This window comes from Pimephales promelas, chromosome 19 (genome assembly GCF_988280905.1).
Source record: "Pimephales promelas chromosome 19, fPimPro1.hap1.1, whole genome shotgun sequence".
Classification (NCBI taxonomy): Eukaryota; Metazoa; Chordata; class Actinopteri; order Cypriniformes; family Leuciscidae; genus Pimephales; species Pimephales promelas.
The window spans coordinates 25,443,165-25,462,204 of NC_142787.1; the positions used below are offsets into that span (position 1 = coordinate 25,443,165).

General features: G+C 36.0%; 2 protein-coding genes across 2 annotated transcripts; one reads left to right on the forward strand and one right to left on the reverse strand.

Annotated features, from left to right (window-relative positions):
- The first annotated feature begins 750 nt into the window (after window positions 1–750).
- bicdl2l (bicaudal-D-related protein 2-like) lies at window positions 751–6,071 on the forward strand. The gene is made up of 6 exons (XM_039693571.2): window positions 751–1,289; window positions 2,672–2,794; window positions 2,912–3,070; window positions 3,701–3,774; window positions 4,338–4,458; window positions 5,068–6,071. Exons 1-6 carry the CDS (start codon window positions 924–926, stop codon window positions 5,359–5,361), a joined length of 1,137 nt encoding a protein of 378 aa, XP_039549505.2. The 5' UTR covers window positions 751–923; the 3' UTR covers window positions 5,362–6,071.
- Window positions 6,072–6,387: 316 nt separating this feature from the next.
- abhd11 (abhydrolase domain containing 11) lies at window positions 6,388–12,455 on the reverse strand. The gene is made up of 6 exons (XM_039693994.2): window positions 12,196–12,455; window positions 11,254–11,389; window positions 10,989–11,162; window positions 10,165–10,335; window positions 9,889–10,070; window positions 6,388–9,488 (listed from the first exon to the last, which is right to left on the reverse strand). Exons 1-6 carry the CDS (start codon window positions 12,348–12,350, stop codon window positions 9,353–9,355), a joined length of 954 nt encoding a protein of 317 aa, XP_039549928.2. The 5' UTR covers window positions 12,351–12,455; the 3' UTR covers window positions 6,388–9,352.
- Between the last annotated feature and the right edge of the window lie 6,585 nt (window positions 12,456–19,040).

Genomic DNA, 19,040 nt, shown 5'->3' on the forward strand with positions numbered 1-19,040 from the left:
TTTTTACCTAATTTTAACGTGTTTTGAAATGTTACACATGGATTATTGCTTTCCCAGACTAGGCTAATAACTATAAAATATATACATAAGTCTACATAATATGTTCTGTTCAAGGATTTAATTATCTTTACATTTTTATATTGTAATATATTACAAATTTGCATTGAAATGTTATCAAAGTATTTAAAAATGTTAAGTATTTAATTCAAATTAAAGTTCTAATTTTTATTTTCTGAATCACGGAAACATACACATCGAATTATAACCTTTATTAATAAACTTTAATACAAACAATGAAAACGCCATTATTATATATTGAGGTAGGCTAATTTAAAGGGAATTACGTAAAAGAATCACTGAATCGTTTCTCTTTTTTGGTTCGATTCAAACTAGTCAACAGAACCGATTTTGGGAAACGAGTCGGAGTTCCCATCTACTAGGGCCAGGCTTTATAAATAGACCAGCTGTTATTTGAGAATGGAGGGCATAGCTAAACGGAACAGCTTGTGCCCATTTGTTTACTTTAGGCAGATCTGATAATGTTAACAGCATTCCATTTAGCCTTCATAATATGCATGCATTTTTTTTCTCACTCTCTCATTTGAGACTTAATGATCTATGATAGCCTAAGTGTGTTGTTCAAAGCTTAACATAACCAAAGGGCGTTATCCTTTATTCTTCCACAGACGTGCCTGAACACGCACGAACATTTCGTCATAGCCTATTAATCTGCGTAGTGTTATAAAAGTCACCGACCCAAACCCTCTGTGATGTCGAACCTGAGGATTGTTGACGCACACGTGGTTATTTCTGAGCGTCAAAAAGCAGGAAAAACTGGTTTGAAGACATTCTCTCTTCTCGGTTTCAGTCGTCTCTCCCATAATAAGAACATGCTGCTTAGCTTTTATCGCTATTAGAAGATAATGGATACCTATAGGAGAGGTTCACTTAGTTTACACACACTCAAGGACCTCCTGGAATCTCCTCTCACCACTGAGGAAATGCACAAACGATTAAATGACGACAAGGATTCAATTTCAAGTCAAGACACTAACATGGACAGAGAGTCTAACAGTTCCGCACTGTCCACACTGGATGAGGGACAAGAACAGCTGGTAGTGGACCATGATGGAAACAGGGATGATGCAGCTGAGACAGGTCAAACTGAGCATTCTGACCCGGACGGGCCCCCGAAGCCCCCTCGGTCATACATTGATGAAGGGTTACCGGATCTGCTCAGGAGTGGAAGCCCACTTCGCAGACGAGTGTCCAGCCCGGTGTCTGCCACGGTGAGTCATGCTTATTATGAGTAGACTACAGTGATTCACAATCAGTGAACACAATACGGAACAAAAGGACAAACAAAAAAGTTAAACTATACATTGGTGATTTCTGTCCCGTATATATCATTTTAGAGAAAATGAGATTTAAATAGCTTTAAATATATTTAGGAATGTTATATATTCCTAAATTTAAAGCGTTTTAAAATGTTAAATTTGACAGATTATATCTTACCCAAAGTCTATAAATGATTAAGAGGTTTTGATTTTTCTTTTTAGTTTCTTTGTTCAATGATTTTAACTGCTTTGCATTTTTTTATATCATTTTTAAAATAGAAAAAATATAAAATTATTTTTAATATATTTTTTTCCCCTTTACATTTTAAAGTGTTTTGAGATGTTCAATTTGAAACAATCTGACAGTTTGGATTATCCTCATACTTTCTTCATTCAGTGTAGCCTGTAATTCTTTCTTTTTTTTCATAACAAATCACTTCTTTCAAACCAGCTTGCACAACACTGCAACACTATGATCAATAATTTATGACAACATGTTTATGACAAGTACTATGACAACATAATTTACGACAAGTACTCAATTCAACTCAGGTTTTAAAATCAGTTTAATATAATTTAAGTGGAAATGACTTACACATCTAAGTTGATTGTACTCAGTAGCTGAATGTAAAGCCTTTTAAATACTTGTTTTTATTTGGTTAGTATGATGTAAAAACAAAGTATTAGACACAGGAGCATATACTGTATATGCTGGTTCAGTAGATTGAAATCATCAGAGGTATAATTCATTTTGAGATATTGTAAATGTTATAATTGAAGAAGCAAACAAACAACAAAAGGATGAGATCAATGAGAGGACCAGATGGCCAATCATTGTTTTACAAATGTTTATCCACTTTTTCTTCATTCAGCCAAAGTCTTTTTAAAGCAACATGACTCTTCAGAGCAAATAATGTACAAGTGTCTTTATTTACAGGCAAACCCATGTCCAGGACAAACTTTGAATGGAATATTGATTTCACTTGCTGCATTATTAATCTTTTCCTAAAAAAAACAGACATTTTTGACACACCAAAAATTTAGCCATTTAGTCAAAACATTTTTCAGAAATCAAATAGGAAGTACATGGCCATCTCAGATTTGGTTCTGAATGTTCCCTGCTAGTTTCACCAGAATGGCAAGATTCCATCTGTCTCATTCTTCTGAAAATCCAGAATAGCAAGGTTATAAACGAGACAAGAACATGTGTGTCTATGTTTGCGGATGTGTCCGTCTGATATCATTCTGAGAGGATTAATGCATGCACACAAGTGTCTGTATGAACAAAAGAGCATGAATGTTGTGCCCATTTAATGCTTTCTCTATGGATACAGCTGAAACATGTGAAAAGGGAGGTGGCATTATCTCGGCAGCGCAGTCTAAGGCTCAAGGCTCAGGTGGATAGACTGGAACAACAAAATGAAAACGGACCTGGCTGGAGTGAAAACAGACAGCGGGTGAGTCTGTCTTAACTTGTCATACCACTACAGCTTCTAACAGACTGGATTATAATTTAATTTATCCAATCTGGGTTTGTCATAATTGCATCTTTATTTTTTTTTGCGTTGTGTCAGGTGGCAGAGGAGGTTCAGTCTGTTGTGAAGCTGCTACTTCCTCTGACAGACTTGGAAGCAGCAGAAGTCAATCAGCCGTCCCAGGCCAACGCTTTAGACACCGCATTGCTTCAGCTGAAGAAGGTGGCCCGCAGTCTCGCCCTTAACAACAACTCTCAGGTGAGCTTTAGCCACGCCCATCAGCTCATATGTGCCACGCCTCTTTTTTGCCTCACGTAACCATTCCATTCACATGCTTCTTAAATAAGAACAATTGCAGGAAATCCTTTAAGTGCCCATATTATTCTGGTTTACAAGTTTGTAATTTTATTTTTGGGGTCTGCTAGAATACATTTACATGATTTAAAGTTAATTTTTCTTATACTCTACATTGATTCAGCACCTCTTTTCACCTTCTACCTGAAACGCTCTGTTCCTATCTCTTTTTCTTTAAAGCCTGCCTTTCCAAAAAAGCCCTGTCTTCTCTGATTGGTCAACTGCTACAGTCTGTTGTTGATTTGTGTGCCAGAAATGTAACGCAGCAATATAGCGAAATCACTTACTCAACTGATTATTGAGTGTGGGCAAATGTAGTAATTAGGCGGGTTACAGAATTAATGGCAGGACAACAAACGCCAAAGAGAGTTGGAGAGATTAGCTTTCTTTGGACTTTGTGCTTTGTAAATTTGTTCCGTGTGGACTTTGCGCTTTGTAATGCTGCAGATTGTTTTCATTCAAAAAACAGATGGAAAGGTACAATAAAAAAAGCATAATATGTGCTATTTAAAACCAATCTATTACCATTGACAGGGAAAAGCGAGGTCTGGAGAAGATGCTGCCATTTTACAGCAAGCTCTGTGGGACAGAGATGAAGCCGTTGCAAAGTGAGTTCAGTTGATCACTTGACTAATTTTGGACTTTTTTTTAAGAAATAAGACATTGAAATACTATCATAAATATCTGATGACAATTATATATATATATATATATATAGGCCTACTGTATATATAATCACAAAACTCTAGATGAAGCTGACTAGGTTCTTAAGTCAAACTGCTTGCAATCATCATTCTTTATAGGGGACAGCTGAATGGTTCCTGCTGTATCAGTAGCCAATGAGTTCGCTGCTCAACTTTCATATACTTGGTCAGCATTTGCTGTAGCAATTATAATTCCTTCACCTTCGCCAGATAAACCTGTAAAGATCTTTTATGGGTAATTGATGCTATATTGTACAGCAGCAGCATGTCTAGCTAACAGCAGTGTTTTGTGTATGTATTGGCTGAAGCAAATTTCGTACTTGCTCTGCAGCAGCAGCGTAGCAGTTTTATTCTTTCAAGACCAAATATCAATATTTTCATACCCATTACCATTCCAAACACTCCAAGAGTTGTCATTTCTGTCATGATAGCTCTGTTTTTTCTTTCTTTTTCTTTTTTAAATGCAGAAAACAAGCAATGGAGACTGAGCTGTTGAGAAGCAAGAACGAATTGATGACACTAAACAACCAACTTCTGGAAGCTGTTCAGAGTCGACTAGAACTGTCCATCGAGCTGGAGGCCTGGAAAGTATGTTTAAACAGACTCAGATGCCAATTAATTGCATATTTTAAATACTGATAAAAAATAATTGTAATGGCTAAAAAGTTTGCCACTTTTGCTTTTTAATGAAAGCAAAAATAAGAAAGAATGAAAAAGGAAGTAAAATCAATATGAATTAAATGGTTATATATTAATTGATACAGACTTGTGATTTTATTCATATTTTATTTGTATCTGGTCTAGTTAACTCCAACGTGTAACAATCAAACATGTTTACCTCAACAGACAATTGAATTTTAGTTGTTGAAACATTATAGAGCCATTATAATTTTAAATAGGCATAACTGAGTAAAAAATGCACAACGACGTTGTCCTAAAAATAAATATCTAAATATTAATATAATCTAACACTATATATGATTGATATTATTTAATGTAATCAAGGGGTAAGTGTAATCTGTTGGGAGAACAGCTGTTAGGGCTGTCTCTCTGCAGGACTGTCGGATCTGAATCCTGTTTTGCCATCTGGTCTCTGTCTGGTTTTCCTGCAAACCCCTGAAAACACTCATTGATGTGATTTGGCCATGTTGATTTTCCTCATAGATGTTCTTAAAACAGTTGTGTCGTGTCTTACAGGACGACGTACAGACCATTCTTCATCACCAGCTCCTCAAACAACAGCAGGAAGAGCAGGCCCAGAAGAAGTCAAAAGGGTTTGGTGTTTTGCGGCGCTCAAATAAGCCCCTCCCTCAAAAACCTGATTATTCCACCCTGGCACACACACCTGTGTCGACCCCCCAGTCACCTGCAACAACTCAGAGATGGAAAGACAAGTTCAGACGTGGAAAAATCACTGCACAGGGACCTGTTGAGTCTCAGTCACAAATGAGAGACAAAGAGGACAATTTTCAAACGGTTTCTTTGGACTGATTCAGTGACACGTAACCTATGGATGATCTCACATCTCATTGATTGTTCGCTGATTTAGATCATATTGCCACACCACAGTGAGATGACAATCTTAAGGGTGTAAATAATATTATGAATAATGTTATGACACATGTGCTTTTCTCTAGAGGTGACGTTAACTGTTGTGACTGAGGTGATATCTGGTCTATTGTTAAGAAAAGGGAATAAAGGTGACAGAGAAAACAATACAACATTATTTAGGTCTGATTTATAAGGCTCTTTGGAATAGTTCTTTCAGGAACATACACCATTTCCCCTCTTTGTTGTTAATTATTAATCCACATTGGGTTAAATTATGCTCTAAGGCCATTTTGTGGTGCTTTCTGATAGTGATCACTTTGCATTACTATATTCATTCTATAATTTTTGAGTAATCATTCAAATATACTGATTTGGGGCTCAATAAGAAAAAACATTTTTTTTTTAATTTTTCTTCAAGGAATAGAAAGTTCGACAGCATTTTCTAAAAATAGAAATCTTTTGTAACAAATGTTTTTTTACTGCCACTTTTGATCAATTTAATACTGAATATTGATTTCTTACCGACCCCAGACGTTTGAACAGTAGAGTAAGTGACTCTTTCTGTTATTGGTTTGGTTGGTGCAATGCATTATTGTAAGTATTGTCTATTTATTTTTGTGTATAAACATCTTTACACTTTGTGCATACCACTAAGATTTGTTTTCACTGACCAAAAATAAACAGCTTACCATCCTGCATGTAAGCACCACACATTACCTTACTTACTATATATGCATGATGGTAGCTGCTGTGCATATCCACTTAAATTGCGAATGACTTAAATTAATATTAAAAAAAAAAAACGTATACTTCACCATTCAACAACATTTTAGCTTCTAAGCAGATTTTTAAAGGCCCTGACAGAACATGTACAGGAAAAAGCGATACTAGCAATGCTCACTGCACCTGAGTTGCATATGTGGTGAAACTTTCTGTAAGGTAGTACAAATCAATCACATAAGCAGGTTGACGACTTAATACATTTATTTAGTAGTAACAAATCTGCACACAGATACACTCTGGCAAGCAAAGGCAATACACCCATACAAACTGCTCAACATTGACTCCCACACACTCGTTCATGACCTGTCATTACGGACACAGATCAACAAAACAAAGAACCAGTTTCACTATGTAACACTACTACTAAATAGTAACAATACATTTAGCCTACTTTTCTCCACTTTCAAACAAACAATAAAGAGTAGGCTACTGCATATGAAGCATCAAGAATAGGTTTAACTCTAATTTAGTACAAGGATACTTACATACAATGAATATATATCAAGTTCTCTAAGTGGCAAGATAATAAACCCAATATGTAAGCAATAAGGTATACGAGAGGCTGTGCTATCGTGAATAAGTAGCGGAGTGCAACCCCTTCAGCCGTTAAGTTACTTATTTACGATACACTTGCCTCGAGTACCTTATTGCTTTTATAAAACGGTTACCACACAATAAAAATATTAAAGTAAAAAAGTATGTATTAGTGCAACTTTCATGAAGAAAAATCACTAAAAGCTATCCTTCCGCAAGAAAAAATAGTCTCTGACCGTGAACAGCAACAACGTTCCGATGTGTAGCTCAAATAAAAACAACAGTGTTGGGCAGTGATAGAACCATTGGGTGAAGCGGTCGGACGTGTTTTAACATTAATAAAGCACAGATATTGACCATTTAGAATCAAGGATTGGAAGTTGAACTAACCGTTTTATAAATATTAATTTCATTGTACTTTGTGAATAAGCTGCACAAACTATATTGTTAAAAAAAACATAATAAATGTCCGCTCATCACGTCATCAACTGATTCGTCTTTTAGAATCGCATACATGTACATTCTTTAAATCAACGGGCTGTTTCATAAGGAGTTAAAAATGAAAACATGCTGTATTCTCAATGTTAATTTTTTCAATGACACCGGTTAATCTAGCTTTATGAAACAGTCCATTGAAATGCTAAAAGTTCCGACAATCTTTAAACAAATAAAAAAAAAAATCACAGAGTTCATAAAGAGTCACTGTTTTTATCTAGCAGATACACTAGCACTCCTGATAATCACTGGCAGTAAACTTTAGTTGTGAAAAGCTATAATTCTGCAAGATACAATTCCCTGTAAACACAGAAACACAACAATTTGTGTCTGAATAGACATAAGCAACAGCAGTGCTATGATTCTAGTGTTCCACCATAAACATTCAATACAATGATATTGTGACATCAGAGAATACATACTGACATTTAGGATAGGCTATATAAATTTGCAGCATATTTCTTGATTTATCGATCATTAGATAAAGTCATAAATATATATGTAATATAGTATACATTTATATAACTAGTACTGTATATGCATATACAAAATCGTTTACAAACATCGACACTTTCACAATGAACAAAAATATCCCCTTATAACAGCAGCTTTTATACTGAAAACTGCCAAAACAGTACCACATGTATATTTATTCTTAAATGTGTGCCACACACAATGTTAACACAAAAATCCCATAAACCCCTGCTTTGGTACTTTAATAACCATCCAACTGTGATAAAACTACTGATGATAAACCTATCAAGATTAGATGAAAAATGTGCAGAGGTAGGCACATAGTCTGTAATAAATCACACTAACATATCTGCAAATGCTCCAAAAAGATAACTGTGCAGTAGGCTATCTAATGGCTGAACAAGCACCAAAACAGGTATTTTATCTCACACTTGTGTATTTGATCGATTTATTTATTATTCGTTAAATACAGAACAAGGGGTTTGAAAAAAGAGGACCCAGGGCCAAATAAAAAAAGGGTTTCAGGCAAAACCCTTAATTTTTGTAGTTTTGTAATTTCTGATGCTCTGAAAGATGTCTTATTAGTTACATTGCGGCATCTACATTTGTTGTAAAGTCATACAAAACTGTTTTAATAAAACACCTATGGTCACTTTAGTTTGGGATACACATATTCACTATTAACTATGACTTTTGCCTCAATAAACTCCTAATTTACTGCTTATTAAATAAATTAATAATGATAGTTAAGTTTTAAGGTAGGATTAAGGGATGTAGAATATGCATCTACTTTATCTACTTTATAAGTACTGATAAATAGCCAATATACTATTAATATGCCAAATAATAAGCCACTAGTTAATAGTTAGAATCGGTCCCCAAACTAAAGTGTTACCCACCTAACTTATAGCACAACCATTTTGAAACAACAGAAACAAACCTCTTATGCCCTACAACATTAATGATTTAAGACATTTCAAATTTCTGTTTCCAGAAAAAAGTAACAATTCTTGGCTGCGCGTCAAAGTGTTATGGTCTTATTCAATCTAAAGCTGAGACTGTGAGAGATGCTTTCAGCTTGAGAACAGTTAAATAAGTCACACGCTGTTGCATAGACATCTTTGTATTTGTTTGTCAGAGCACAGAGAAAGGGTTTCCATGTCAACAATATGCTTACCAAAAAAATATATAATTTAAAGTATTATAAACAAAAACAAATGTCAATATAGTCCAATTGTCATTTAGCTATAAAGCTAAAATATTGTTTTAATTTTTGAAATCAAAAAATATGTAACAAAAAATCTAAATCTAGTCCATTTATCATACAAGTTATGAAGGTAAAGTATATACCACTGGATCCACTGTTTTGTAACAGCTATGAACAAATGTCCTTGATTAAAAGTTTCTATACATCCTTTAATAAAATTGAAATTAATATACTATGTTACGCAACAGTGCAAATACCACATTGAAAAATGAATACACTAACTATCAGGAATTAATATACCGGTGCTATTGTGCATTATAAGGTACGAGACTAGATTGACCTAAAATAACAGTCATCTTGGTCCACGCATCCTTACAATTCATTCACCATCCCTTAATCATTGGGCGCACCTGTACGTATCCTCACCTGAGACAAGGACTATGATTGTAAGAAAGTGATTATGGAGCTGATGAAATCCAAAGGCTTGTCAGCATGAATCCAGTGACTGGCATCTGGGATGTACTGGATATCAGCACTAGGAAAAAGTCGCTGGATTTCAGGGTAATCCTCCGAGCTAAGAGGGTAGAAAAACAGACACAGACTTAAATAAAAATGTATTTAACACACTTCAAACATTCAAAAGTGAAAGAGAAAAGTGACACTTAATATCGAACATTATTGATCTGACTGTAATGACGCTGTTATATGAGAACTGAACTGAGCTGGACGATGACATCAGTTTTAGCAGAACTGTTTTATAGATGAAATTGACTATTTAATAATTGATGATTTTCACAACAGAACTGAATCGACACTGAACTGACTTGAATCATTTTCCTGTTATCACTGTGTAGCTGCTTTGAAACACTCAGTATTGTATAAAGCACTATATATTTAATGGTGACTTGACTTGAGATTATATTCACCATAATGATGCACATGTGTACAAGTAGGGGTTTGAATAAAGTTATTACCTTATGTAGGCTGAGCTACTGCCACCTAAGAAAAGAGTTGGACCCTCATAGGTGGTTTTAAAATCAGGAAAAGCCATCATGTCCTCTAGGTGGTTTGAGATGGCTTCCAGGTTAATCCTCCAGCCATAGTCACCATTTTGCTCCTCCAGGTTAGTGAGAAGGAACTGCCGAACTGAACGCTCCTGCAAACAACATAAATATGGGTGAGTACATTGAAATGCCACTATAACAATGTTCCAGTTACCTATATACAGTGTAAGGCGTGCATGTGGACACCTTAACTATCTTCCTGAGCTGGTCTTCAGCGAGTCTTCGTGCTGTGGACCGTGGGATATCACTGGCTATCTTCACCTCTTTCATTGCCTGGATGTAGGCATGGAAATTGGTGCGGGCTGAAGTCTGAGAGGGACTAATATCCACAACAACCAACCTTTCCACTAAATCAGGCTGAATTAGAGAGACAAAATAGAAATGTAATAACATATTTAGCTGGATAGATTTAATTGTAAACATCTTAAACATTTATTTATTTTTATTATAATGAAATAAATAGATTATATACATATATATAATATATATACAGTATATATATAATATATATACAGTATATATATATATATATATATATATATATATATATATTACACACACACTCACACACATACACTCATAAAAGATTTGGGGGTCTGTAGGATTATAGGCCTATTTTAAGGTAAATAATTTGATCAAAAATATAGTACAAACAGTAATGTTATTTTATTCATTAATGTATTATTATTTTCTAACTAAAATTTTCATTTTATTTGCATTTTATGATGCAATTCATACATTTTTGCATTTAGGATTTTTTTTCAGGATTCATGACATGACATTTCTGACATTTTATAAGCCAAATTAACCTTGTCTTTTCATAAAAAGGTTGAATGATTAGATCTTTTAAGAGACTTATAGACCATATGTTTTTTTTCAGCATGTTGGTTGCACCACATGACTTTGATTTAGGTGACAAAAAAAGTAAAATATGTATAATTTCACTGACCTTTTGGACTACTATTAGATGTCAAGTTGTGGTTGCATGAAAGAAATTAAACAGGTGTTACCTGAGATAGAGCTGTCGTCATAGCAACCTTTCCCCCCATGCTGTGCCCAATCAGGACACACTTCCCAATGTGCAGCTGTCCAAGCAGATGCGTCAGATCGTAGGTCATTGCTTCGTATGTCAATACAGGACTGTGTGGGCTTTTGCCATGGTTACGCGCATCTACTGTCAGCACCTAACTAGACAAAGAACAGTCAGGGCACTCGCACAGACTTTTCTGAACAGCCCAAAGCACCTCTTAACCACTGGAGAAACTGGAAGCATACCTTCCTGCCTGTCCGCTGCACCAGGGACTTGGCTATAGAGTGGAAGTTTGACTTGCTCCCAAATAAGCCATGAAGAAACACCAATGGCGTGCTGTCTACCGTCCCATCAAACACATCATAGGTCAAGTTTACAGCACTAAGAGAAAGCAAAGAAGACAAGGATGAAGACACTGTAAAAATTAAAAAAATAAATAAAAACGGCAGTAATTTTAACTGTAAAAGACTGTAAAAAAGAATAATTTTACATACAGAGAAAACTGCAATAGACCTACCCTTACGTTTCATGTAATTTCACAGTAAAGTACTGTAGTAAAAATATCCAATCACATTATAATTTAGAGTGAAAAGCCATCAGCTGGCATTGCAAGAATTTTGCATGACACTTCACATTGGATTGTTTCTTTTCTCTTTTTTATCATTTATGTACACTAATGGTTTTATGTTCTATCTTAATGGTTATTGCGTTGTTATTATTGCTGTCCGTTATGGTGTTGTGTTTAGAATGTGTGCACCATCAATATATAAGTACTACCTCAGTTAATGTAAAAGCTAACTTGTGATTAACTCTAATTCATCATATGTCTTTCTCTTTACCCTTTAGTATATTTTCAAGGTACAAAACATTTATTACAGTATTTATACAGAATTAGTCTGGCAACCACAGCTGCCAGTTTTTGGACACATGGCCTTGTTTATAGAATCATAAAGAGCTCTATCTATAAAAGACTAAATAGAACATTACATGTAAAATTAGCCTTTTGCACTGGTTTTACTAATGTTTTAGTAACTGACAACTGGCTAATTTGCTAATGCGATACAGAATGTGTAGGTAACCACTATAAAATAAAGTAAATGGAACTTTATATTGCAACAGGCCTCTCACACACATGCATTCCTGAGTAATTAACAGTTTTTTGAACCGGAAGATTTAAAATGAAGCACCTGGCGGCTCGTGCGCTGTCACTGCCAGCGCCGTCCAGTCGTGAGGCTCCACTGCAAAAATCCCGAAATCCCGTTACAGATAAACATGTCGACGGGGCACAAAGCACTCCCCTGATCAAATTACGGCACAGGGCACTCATGGCAAAATTTGACATGCTAAAACCTGTGTCCGGACTTTATTCATTCATTCGACCGGGATTGGAGCCTTCAAAGGTCGTGATGATGTTTAGCTAACACTAGGGGAAACAAACAGCACTACAGTGTTGCCAGATCTCGCTGGATTTACAAAACAAACCCAGAATGAACGCTCTATCATTGAAACGTGCACAAAAATAAATAAATAAATAAATAATTCTGTTAAAATGCATTTGCAAGAATCTAAAATGTATTTAGCAAAAGTAACTGAAATGTTTCAAATTTACAACTGCTATCCAAATCAATACATTGCCTCTTGCATACACATCAATAATTACATCATTCGGGAGGTGAGAAATCACTTGAAAGCCTGCAATCGTGACTGTGTTTGATTGTGTTTTATGGTATACCTATTTTGTGACATTTATAAGCAACTTAACAAAAAACAACAACCCGAAAGTTGTACAAAAGAAGCGGTCATGGCAACACTGCCGCACGAGAACTAGACGTGATGCGTGATGTCACTACGTCGTGCGTCTATATAATTCCTACTGCAATTGTAACGATATTCAAATTTACGATACCACACCTTTAGAAATAATATTTAGTGTATTACATGTGAACGTGCACGAGAGGCAATCGTTTAAAGTAGGAAAAAATAAAACGGAGAGAAAAATATATTCTGACACGTAGGCTATTGCTTATGGACCCATATTACCCAGATAGTGGCGCCACAGACCAAGACAACAGACTTCATGATGCATTTGAGCAACCAAACGATTTTCATGCATTACAAAGAAAAGAACAGATCGTTCAGAAATATTTAAAATATGTATTAGAAGCTGAAAATTAAATAAGAAATGCTTGCATTGAGATTATAGCCACCCATTATTTCAGTGTCTTATTTCAGATGAATAGCACTTAAAGGCATTCACCCAAAATTAAAATTCAGTGACAGTTATCAGTAGTCTATTAATTTAAATTGAACTTTTATTACTTCAACATTTCCAGTTATACGTAGGCCTATAGCAAGACAACACATATAAGGCAAAACAGATCTGTCTAAGGAAACGAGAAGTTTTGGATTTTATGTATCTTCAGCTGAGCCTGACATCAATCCCGATAATAGATCCTAAATGCTGAGATGGATGAGCTAAAGATTTTCATATCTTGATCACAAACAAGCTCTCATCAGCGTTCTCGATTATAGTTTACTTGCACAAGCTTTTCAATATGATGACATTAAATAAATAAATCTGACAATACAATTTTACTTTTCTCAACAAACAAAAGAGGACATGTTTTGATATGCAGAATGTAACATTAAAGGGGAAGTCTTTGCACAATGGAATGGCTAAATGGACAAAAATTTCCACAGCAAGACAATAGGCACTAATGAAAAGAAGAAGCACGCAATCTTATTAAATTGCATTATGGGAAGTTTAAAGACCAGGTTTATGCTTTAAGGGTTTGTAAGGATTAAAATGAAATAAAATAGGCCTATAAAATAAGTAGATTATTTAATAATACAAATAATAATTTATTACTCCGCTTTCACAGAGAGTGCTTAAGCCTGGACTTACATGTTTCAGCTGTTTTAGCTGAAAGCAACTTGCAGTGGCATATCTTAAAATCTGTCACTGCCATTGTTTTGTCTCAAAATGCACACCGTGTTTTATTTCAAATGCATGATAATGAAAGCTATGTCAATGACCTAATTGAACTAAGGCCTAATTCTGGCTTAATCTCTGTCTAGAAGGCTACCGTGTGCAGTCTTGAAAATTAATTTAAAACATGGACAACTAACTCTTCTAAACGACAGAAAACTATAAAAAAAACTATGTTTTCACAATTTCCTGGAAATAGTTATCCTGCACCTTAGTTTGTCATTGAGGGTTGTGTGAACATTCCTCTCTCTTATTTCAGACAGCTTAAGAGGGCCAACTGCTTTTTGTTTCTGTGCATCTAAAGAGAGCGTGACAAAGTGAGAGCTTTCCTCCATGTCTGCTGCTATAGGCAACACAGCAGTGGGGATAAAGCAGCAAAACAACAGTAGCCATGGTGAGGAGGACACATGCTGGAGGGAAACTCACAAGATGAAAGTACTGAATAATACATATTTGATATGTGGTTTAAACGTTATCTCTGATCCCCTCCCCTATCAGGCTAAACTAGTCTAAACTGACTTGAACTTACACGCCCTAGAAAATGATTTTCTATAACTGATATAAGCAAACACAAATAATGCATGTGATAGCCTACATTGAGACATTCACTAAAAGAAAACGTAATTGTAATGTGGGGTTGTTAGTGAAATTACAAGGAGGTGTGATGGTATCACGGATAAAACGCAAATATTTAATTTGCCCCAACAAACATCAAATGTTGCTGCTTTCTCTTTGTAATGTGGTGTCCTTCACTTTCGGAGTAGAATAAAATGCTCGCGAAACTCGAGGTGTGACATTTAAGCACACTTCTGCCACGCAGCCTCGGTAAACATAAGCAAATCTCTTAACCCACTTTGGTTTCGGTCACGTGACGTCTCACAGGTTTCATTTTCAGCGCTGCAGGTGAAGAACAGCCAACAATAATGGGCTTTGCAATATAATTCCATATTATCCCATTAGATACCACCATGAAAAAATGCTTCGTTTAAGTCCAAGATGACTTTACTAAACTGTTATTTGAAATAGTCTTGACATTATGGATTGCGTAGTCAATTGGGATAGGCTGGTGTTTACATAGCCTAACTAAGCTTATTGTCATATCAATATAGGAAAACATTTACAGTAATAGCCCTATTACTGTAATACTGGTTATTTATGTAACAATATTATTATTATAACAAAAACACCTAGGTTATGACCAAACACCATCAGGGCCAGATGTATGCTTGTCTGTTCAGTACAACGTTTTTGCTGGAACTCATTAAAGATTTTTATTTAAGGTTTTTATTGCATTTTAGAGTGCCTGTCAAGACTTTATGACAGAAGTCTCTTCTGCTCACTTAGGTGCACTTTTCTTGAGAAAATGACAATTTGATGGATAATTTATATATAGGCTATTCTTTCTGTAATCACATTTTGGTAATGTATTAATTAGAAGCATTTGAGTGAAATGAGTGAAGGCATTATTCCACAGACGTGATCCATATACAACCATGCCATTGCCGATTGGCCGCATTATTGACAAGCAGGGATGCTATAAAAATGATAAACTAGTCAAAATCAAGTTATATGGAAAGTCTTGTTGAATTTCACTTGTGCTACAATCATTGATTTGGGATTCTAAGAAAGAAAGAAAGAAAGAAAGAATGTTTAAAATGTTTTTTTTTTTTTTTTTTTTTACATGGACATGGTTTCACTACTGCCAGGCAACGAAGTTGCATATTTGTGTCAAGTTTTATACCTTTTCACATGCAATTTCCAAATAAAACAGCATATGATGAAATGTAATGTTAAAGCTTTTTGATGTTATTTGAAATTTGCCCTCTGTTAGCCTACTTTTTCTTGATTTCTTGAAAATAATGAAAGAATATTGCTAAACAGCCATTTTTCTGTGACCTTCTCCCAAGCGGGGAGGGAATCTTCAGCTCACATTCCTCAGATAATCAACACTGCAGGATGAGATAACGCTACTAATGTAACCTCGGTTTCCTGAGATACAGGAACGAGCATCGCATCATTCACTGGCGCTTATGTGGAAACTCTGTTTTCTCTGAATACTGAATGCCTGATTTGGATCATGTCTGTGCACTTGCACAGACAAATGGACTTTGAGTCTGCTGACTGCCTTTTTAAGTAGCACAAAATTGTAATTTAGTCAGATGTTCTTGACTGAACAGTAGTAATGTCAACTCAGGCAAATGCAATGTAGCACGGTAGAATGCGCAATGCTTGTTCCTGTATCTCAGGGAAGCGAGGTTATAACCAGAGCGTTCCCTTTCAATACAGTTCACTTCATATTGCGCCACTTCACATTGCACAATGGACAGGGCCCAGGAAGGGACCGTGCTGGGACAAGGCAACCCGGCCTCCTGGCCCCTCTGAGAAATCTGACAATCAGGTCATGTTTCCCAATCAAGAGGATTTGTTTCAAAGTTATACTTCTGAATGACCGTCTCAACAGAGTGCGGTTCAGAAATCTCAAGTCAAGGATGGGCCTGAGGCCGTCATCCTTCTCTGGGAGGTGGAAGTAGCGACTGTTTGTTTTTTATCTGACTCGTTTTAAAAGCAGAAGGATGTCTGGGTGCACATACCACTGGTGGGGTGGACCCAGTAAGGATAACAAACACAGCACCTCCAACACCTGGACTGGATAGGGGGTTGGGAGGTGAACACATGGTCGTGTGAGAGTGGTCCGGCCTTTGTGGGACTTGACCCCCTCCTCTTTGTGCCCAAAGCATTAATGACTGCTTGGGCTCCCCAAAATGGAAAGTGCTCAGCTGGGTGGAAGTGCTGTTTCACCTTGGGCTGGGGCTGAGCATGTGTAGGATCTAGCATGATACTGAATTAAGGTGACTAGAAGCAGCAGAAGAACATGACTAGGAAGTAGCGCATAGCCTTCAATGCCCTCCAGGCCGCCGTGAAATGCCAACCCGATCTCACGGGAATTCGTACGAATTTTACGAGGTGGCTAATTCGTAACAAATTGTACGACCTCACTCGTACGAATTAGTACGATTTAGCTAAATCGTACATATTTTACGAATTAGCCAATTCGTATGAATTCGTACGAATGACCTACCCCTGACCCCGCCCCTAAACATAACCGTCACGTGGGTTTAGACAAATCGTACAAATTTGTACGAGCGAGGTCGTATGAATAGGTACGAATTAGCCACTTTTGAATCACTCGTACGTATTCGTACGAATTGGTCGTGAGATAGGGTAGGAAATGCTCAGTAAGCAAGAACCGAATAGGTCCGAGGAAAAAAACAGAAAAAATATATCTGTGTGATGGTGGCTGTATAAATCCAAGACACGTGACACAGAATGAATAATCAAAGAACTTTAAGGAACACAGAAGAGAATACTGAAACACAAACACAAAACAGTGAAAACTAAGGGCTTATGTACACAGAGATGATTGTTAACTAAAGTAGAAATCATAGTAACAAACAAAAGAGAACATGACATTGAAACTTAACTGTGAATACGTATTTAAAGCAGTGAATAATAAACACAAGAAGTACTTTAACAAAGGTTATTTTAATGTAGACTACTCTGTGCCACTACTAGCAGGTATGGAAAAGTTCAAGGTTAACTTGACAACTGTGACAAAAAAGTTCTCAGGGAAGCTGTTAGAAATTTGATCTCTTAAAGGGATAGTGCACCCAAAAATGAATATTAGCCTGTGATCTACTCACCCTGAAGCCATCCTAGGTGTATATGACATTTCAGACGAAAACAATCTGAGTTCTATTAAAAAATATCCTGGCTCTTCCAAGTCTTATAATGGGTAAGAAAAATATCCATATTAAAAACTTTATCGACTAAAATATCCAGCAGACAGCCGTATAAGTCGACTTGTCACTTGACGATGTGGCTGTGTATCACATAGGAGGCCATTTGCAGGAAGCTTTAGTTATTTTAGTTGATAAAGTTTTAAATATGGATCTTTTTCTTACACTAACACATCGCTTCGCTTCAGTGGGTCTTTATTAGCTCGCTCAGAGCCGTTTCAAACACTTTTATCATGGATGGATAGGGTTTAATGAACTTCCAAAAAAAATAAAGGCCTACCCATTGACTCCAATTGTAAGGCTCGGAAGAGCCACATGTTTTAATATAACTCCGATTCTATTCATCTGAAAGAAGAATGTCATATACACCCATGGCTTCAGTGTAAGTACATCAATGGCTAATTTTCAGTTTTGTGTGAACTATCCCTTTAGGCCTATAATAGCAGAACATACACCATAGCCCTAACTCTTTGTTCTAGTTAATCTCTTTGTTTGTCTTGTTTTCTTTGTCCTGAAACTGATCGTTAAAATGATCTCCCTAAATAATTTGTTCCGTAAAAAACACTTTTACCTAACTTTTAAACTCTTCCTGTTCTCTACACCAAAAAACAAACAGCATTTATTTAATAGGCTACTTACTGTTGTTAACAATGGATTTGTTATAAACACACACACACACACACACACACACACACAATACTGTTTGTGTTGCTGCACGTAAAAATGTATAATTACAATAGATGCATAATTACATGAATGTTAAATTCAGGATTGAATTGCAAGGAAACTTTACAGCAAATACACCAGGTGAGTCATTTTCCTACGCGGAGTTCCCCTCCCCCACTCTAACTGGTGGAGACGAAGGCGTATCCCGGAGAAGCATTGTCTCTATGGGAACAGCATTATCGAATGTTGGCTTGTGTTAATATCCCTTAGGGTTATGTGTTTGCAATTTACCATGGTTTCATGGCCTGTTGCCTGACTTTCCAATATAATTCACAACCAAGAGCCTCTGTTTCAATCTATATGTTTCAATCTAAGTCTTGTGTTTAATGCAGTGTGTGGAACTTAAATTTTAATCCAAAATTTCAAATCTAAAAGCTAAAACTTCTTTGATGTTTTGTTTGCTGCCCAATATTTATCAGCAGGATGGATCTATTCAACACGTAGAGCATAAATTCTGTTTTTATTGCAGTTACAATGGAATTAAATACATACATATATACTGTACATATAGTAAACTAAA